The sequence below is a fragment of the Zeus faber genome, assembly GCF_960531495.2.
Source record: "Zeus faber genome assembly, chromosome: 12".
Lineage (NCBI taxonomy): Eukaryota > Metazoa > Chordata > Actinopteri > Zeiformes > Zeidae > Zeus > Zeus faber.
The window spans coordinates 12,251,054-12,256,053 of NC_137196.1; the positions used below are offsets into that span (position 1 = coordinate 12,251,054).

A 5,000-nucleotide genomic window follows, 5' to 3' on the forward strand; every position below is an offset into this window, starting at 1 on the left:
TAATAGACTGAAAAGTGGAATAGAAACTCGAGAAAGGAAAATGATCCACGGGACGTTCGTGAATGGTAGTCTGGTCGCGGACTCCGTTGACTGTGTCGGCTATTCTGCAAATACAATTGGGAGAAGAAATAACTCGACCTTGAGCTCGGCACCGATCCACGCTTCATCCCCGTTGATCAAAAGAACCAATGCTTTTAAAACATTTTTTTTTTTTTATACAAGGAAGGGCGGAATTCAAATAAAAGGATGACACCCGGGTCGTACCCTTTTATGTGAATTCCACCCTGTCACTTTGCTTCGGGCACATTCAGGGTTCCGCCGGTGGCTGCGGCTTTCGGTGAACCGTCCCGTTAGGAGGCGGCATGGATCTTAGCAAGGTCAATGTGATTGATACCATCTGAGGAGCAAATTAACCCACGTATCAATATTCTTCCCATATCATGTCCTAGTTGGGTCTCGTGTCCGTTTCCAGCTGAGGCGAGGAGGACGAGGAGGACGAGGAGGACGAGGAAGACGAGGAAGACGAGGAGGAGGAGAAGGAGGAGGAGCAGGAGGAGCAGGAGGAGGAGGAACTCCGGTGGCTTTGGCCTGAGAAATGGCCAGCGAGCCAGACACTCAGTTTCACAGGAACAGGCATGAAATAGACTCCGCGAGAGGGTGTGTGCGCACGAGTCCGTGTGTGTGGGCGCGTGCGTGTGTCTACGTGTGTGTGAGAGAGAGAGAGAGAGAGAGAGAGAGGGCGAACGGACGCGGCGTGCTTCGCCAGGAAAGTGCCATTTAGTTTTTGGTGCTCCCGGGCTGATGGCTTTAGCAGAGTGAGGTTTGAGCCTGACAGGCTGCCATCCAGCGCTCCTTACACTCAGGGCTGCGGACGGCGTGAGCACGATGACCAATTGAGGACGTCACTTCCCATCAATCTGCCGTCGCGTGCGGGCGCCTTGCATGAGTCTCCACGGCTAATCAGACTTCTGGAAGGTAAGGATGATAAAATGACCAAAAATGTCAAAATAATGATGGTAGAGAACACAGAGTTTAATAAGGACCACGAAAAGGGAGATTAATCATGACGGTGATAGCTCATGACAAATGCTGTGTGTGCGTGTGTGTGTGTGTGTGGGCGCGCGCGTGGGCGTCCCTAGAATCTTCCTTTTCGGGACCCATCACCTTTATCTCCTCCATCACCGGCGCCCTCTTGCCGCGCCTTCACGTGCGCCCTACTTTAGCAACGCTAAGCTGAGCAATGCTAACATTGGAAGTGACAGCGCCTGGCTAATTTGAGGCAATTATCGTCCATAAATAGCCAAACTTTCCCCTGCAGGAGCAGCCAGCGGGTCGACCGCAGATCAGCTGAGCGGGCAAACTGTCCGCTGTCATCATGGCTGGCTCTCCGTCACCGTCGTTTCCAGCAGCCAGTCTCTTCTCCCTCTCTCCCTCCCTCTCCGCCTTTCTCGCTCTCCTCCTCTCTGCCTCCAGTCACGGTGCCAGCCTTGCACCGTGGTCTTCTCGGGTACTCAGACTCCACCATATGTTTGGTGAGAGGCTTCCCGGATGCGAATGAAGAAAGGTCAGACTTGCGAGGCCCCCCCCCGCTGTCTTTTTTTTTTTTGTTTGCCCTGCGGCCCAGCCGTCCCGATCGCGTGAGTGCGCCTCTGACACGATCGACTGGATGTCCCACGGTTTGGGGAGAATCACAGTCGATGAACGTCTTTGGCGAGAAAGTGACAACCTTTTGGCCTAAGAAACAACCTGTCTTGACTAATTCACCCTTTTGGGAGTCTGGTGCGTGGGTAGAACAATCAGTTCTGGCAATGAAAAACGAAATAAAAATGAAAAAATAAAAATATTGCCAAGAAAATGTCTTTTCATGTTTAATCTGCCATAAATCCTTGAAAAGTGTTTTGGTCGGTAGGGAAGGGCATGTTGAACTCTTCGGAATTAAAGGTGTTGATCAGCTTGTTTTTCTCCGTATCACGCAGGCTCCGTGTTCTCTACCTGGTTGTCATGGTCACACGGCACCTAACCGAAAAAAAAAAACATTACCTAACGTTTTATCTGGCGACGGAGCGACGAAAGTAGGTGTTTGGCACGAGAAAACAAAACTTCCCACCGCTGCAAGGTTCCCATTGGCGTGCGCGGGTATATCCAGTATCTCGAGAAATGAAGAGAAGCTCGTCGTCAAACAAGGCCAATCCGAGTGAATTATTCAGCGGCTGCGCATCTGGTTCATTAAAGGTGAGTTGAGAGAAAGGTCGACAGGCGCGGGGCCAAATTATTCCTTTTTGTTATTTTTATCGTCTCGCTTAGTACACTTCTCCTGACCGACCCAATTTTCCGTAATGACAAAACATTTCTATTCTCCGGGGCGGCGGCCTTTTTGATGGAGCTCTTTTCAGGGACACCGCGTCGTGGCGATGCCAAAGTTTAGGAGAGGGGGTGGGGGTGGGGCTGGGGGTAAAAACCACAAAAGGAACGCTGAGTGACTTTAAATATATACATTTATACACATGCTACGGTACAGGGCTGTAAGTGGTGTAATGTGTGCAGTGTGTGTGTGTGTGTATCACATCAAGGACGTTACACAAGTGGATCGGTATGAATCGAACTGAAATGGATTATGAGACAGTTCAAAGAAAAAATAGTGAGACGGCAACAAACGCTGAAAAACGTCTTTTTTTTTTTTTCCCCACCTTCGGCCACATCCTCAAGAGGAGCAAAGGTTGCGCTGTTTTGTTTTTTTTGCGGGTTTATTTTTTTTTCTTCGTACGCGATTCGTCCTCGTCGCCCCGCGAGCACGTTTGGACAGAGGACGGTTTCCCCCGGTTTTAAAATCGACTTCATCGCGCGCGGCTCCGTGGGAATATCACGCTCCCCTCCCCGCGTTTTACCTCGTAGTACCTCGTTCGTCGTCCTCCACCTCGGAACGCCGCCGTTCATCCTTCTCCTCTGACACGTCCGGCCGCTGCACAACACATGTTTCGACTTTCCGTTCCACACGAGGGGAGGTATCACACGCGTGGCCGCTGTAAGGCTGGAGTCCTCTTTTTTGTTTTTTTTCTCTTGAACCGCTGCTACTATTTTCAGGGAAATCGAGGTTATGCTCTTTTTTTTTTTTTTCGCACTTCTTGAAGTCCTAATAAATCATACCGCAAACCCGTTTGTACGAGACTCTGCATTTTTGGCATACCAATTTTGGTGATGCTGAAAAATGTCCCAATTAACGCGTGATGTCACCGGAGGCCGTCGAGGATGAATTGCGGCGATAAATTCACGGGTCGGGAAAAAAAAAAAAAAGATCAGACAAAAAAAAAACAAAAAAACAAATTGAAGAATATTTTCCTTCCGGTTCATGTGTGTGTGTGTGTGTGTGTGTGTGTGTGTCTCTTGTGTTAAAAAGATACAAGTCAAAAGAAAGGACCGCTCCTACCGCGATGAAAATAGGACTATTACAGAAGTTATATACGGAAGTTATACCGCCCCAAAAAAAACAAAAAACGACAACAATTAGTAAAATCCGACAATGTACATGCTTTGACTCGCGGCTTCCCTTGTGATAAACATCAGAAATGTGTCCGTATATGGTCGTTAGTCGGCATAATTCAAAGTCATATATTCTGGCTTTGTTTGTTGTACAAGATAGAGCTCTAGAGCTTCTGTCGTTCCCTTCTTCTTCCTTCCTCCGAGAGCAGACGAGCACAGTTCACTGAAGAGCCGTTTAGTTTTTGTGGTTGTTGCTGTTGTTGTTGTTGTTGTTGTTGTTGTTGTTGTTGCCGTCGCGCGTTTAGGTTTTTAGAGTTACGACTAAATATCACTTGCATCAAAATCACTCCGCCTATATACAGTTACAGACTATACACAGTTTTTCCTGTCGACTTCGTCCGCCCCGTCCGCCGGCTCTCTCCACGCACCAGAAAACCGCTACACTCTGCATTCTGGCGCGCATTCATACGAGCGGATCGAATCTGCTATTCCGGACTCGGCGGCTGGGGTTCATCTATCAAATTCATCATGCATTCCTTAATCCTCGGACAAAATCTGAGGGGCTTCTCCGCGGAGCTGGACGGCATCCAGCTTTATGCGAGCCCAAACGCCCAAACGGAGGGGTAAGTAAATACCAGCAGCAGAAAAGGAAGACAGATTTTTTTTTTTTGTTTTTGTTTAACTACATAAGAAAACGTAAAGTTGTGTGTGTGTGTGTGTGTGTCTGTGAGTGTTCTTGTGCGGGTTGCAAATGCACACACACACACACACACACACACACACACACACACACACACACGCATGTGTGGGTGTCGGCGTGTACAGAGCGGCAGGCAGAGAAACAATCTATGCAAACGAGCGTGTGTGGGAGTAACTTGTGCAAACACACACACGCGCTTGGCGATGCAGGACAACGAGCCCCCCAGCCAGCCCCCCTCCACCCCAGCCCCACCCCCACGGTTCTCCTTCGTCTTTGGCCTCCTGTTCTCCGCCCATCCACCTTCGGACAATTCACAATACGATATCTCTACATGTATATATCTATTTGTGTGTGTGTGTTTGTTTTTTGCGTATCTGTGTCCGTGTCTGTGTGTGTGTGTGTGTGTGTGTGTGTGTTGGGGGGTGGGGTCAGTCAATAGGGGGCGCAATAAGGGGAGCAGGCCAAATCAGGGAAAAGTCCAATGGAGTCCCAGCAGAGCGAGGAGCAGGACCAGCACCAGGTCCCGGGGTCCGCACGGGCCGGAAGTGGCCGGCGACAACGACCCCGCTCGCACCCGCACCACGGGGGGCTTGTGGGGGCTCTGGTGCGGGGGCTGCCTCCCCACGGTGGGCTTCCCGTCGCTGGACACCTCCGTAATGTCTGGAGAGGAGAGAGAGAGAGAGAGAGAGAGAGAGAGAGAGAGGCAGAGAGAGAGAGAGAGAGAGGAATTTGAAAAAAGTCCTTCATACTAAAAGCTCGCGCTGGTGAGCAGAAAATGGGTGGACGGCCGACGCATCCAAATCGCTCTTAAATGAGCTTGTGT

The 5,000-nt window shown here is 49.9% G+C and overlaps 1 protein-coding gene across 2 annotated transcripts in view; it reads right to left on the reverse strand.

Moving 5' to 3' along the window:
* Positions 1-4,515: 4,515 nt before the first annotated feature.
* LOC307237563 (glypican-5-like) overlaps positions 4,516-5,000 on the reverse strand; it is a 101,934-nt gene continuing 101,449 nt past the window's right edge. For both annotated transcript variants that reach the window (XM_080010302.1, XM_080010303.1), the window contains one exon: positions 4,516-4,837. In XM_080010302.1, coding sequence (XP_079866428.1) covers positions 4,644-4,837 — 194 coding nt within the window. In that variant the 3' untranslated portion in view covers positions 4,516-4,643. The remainder of the gene's footprint in view (positions 4,838-5,000) is intronic.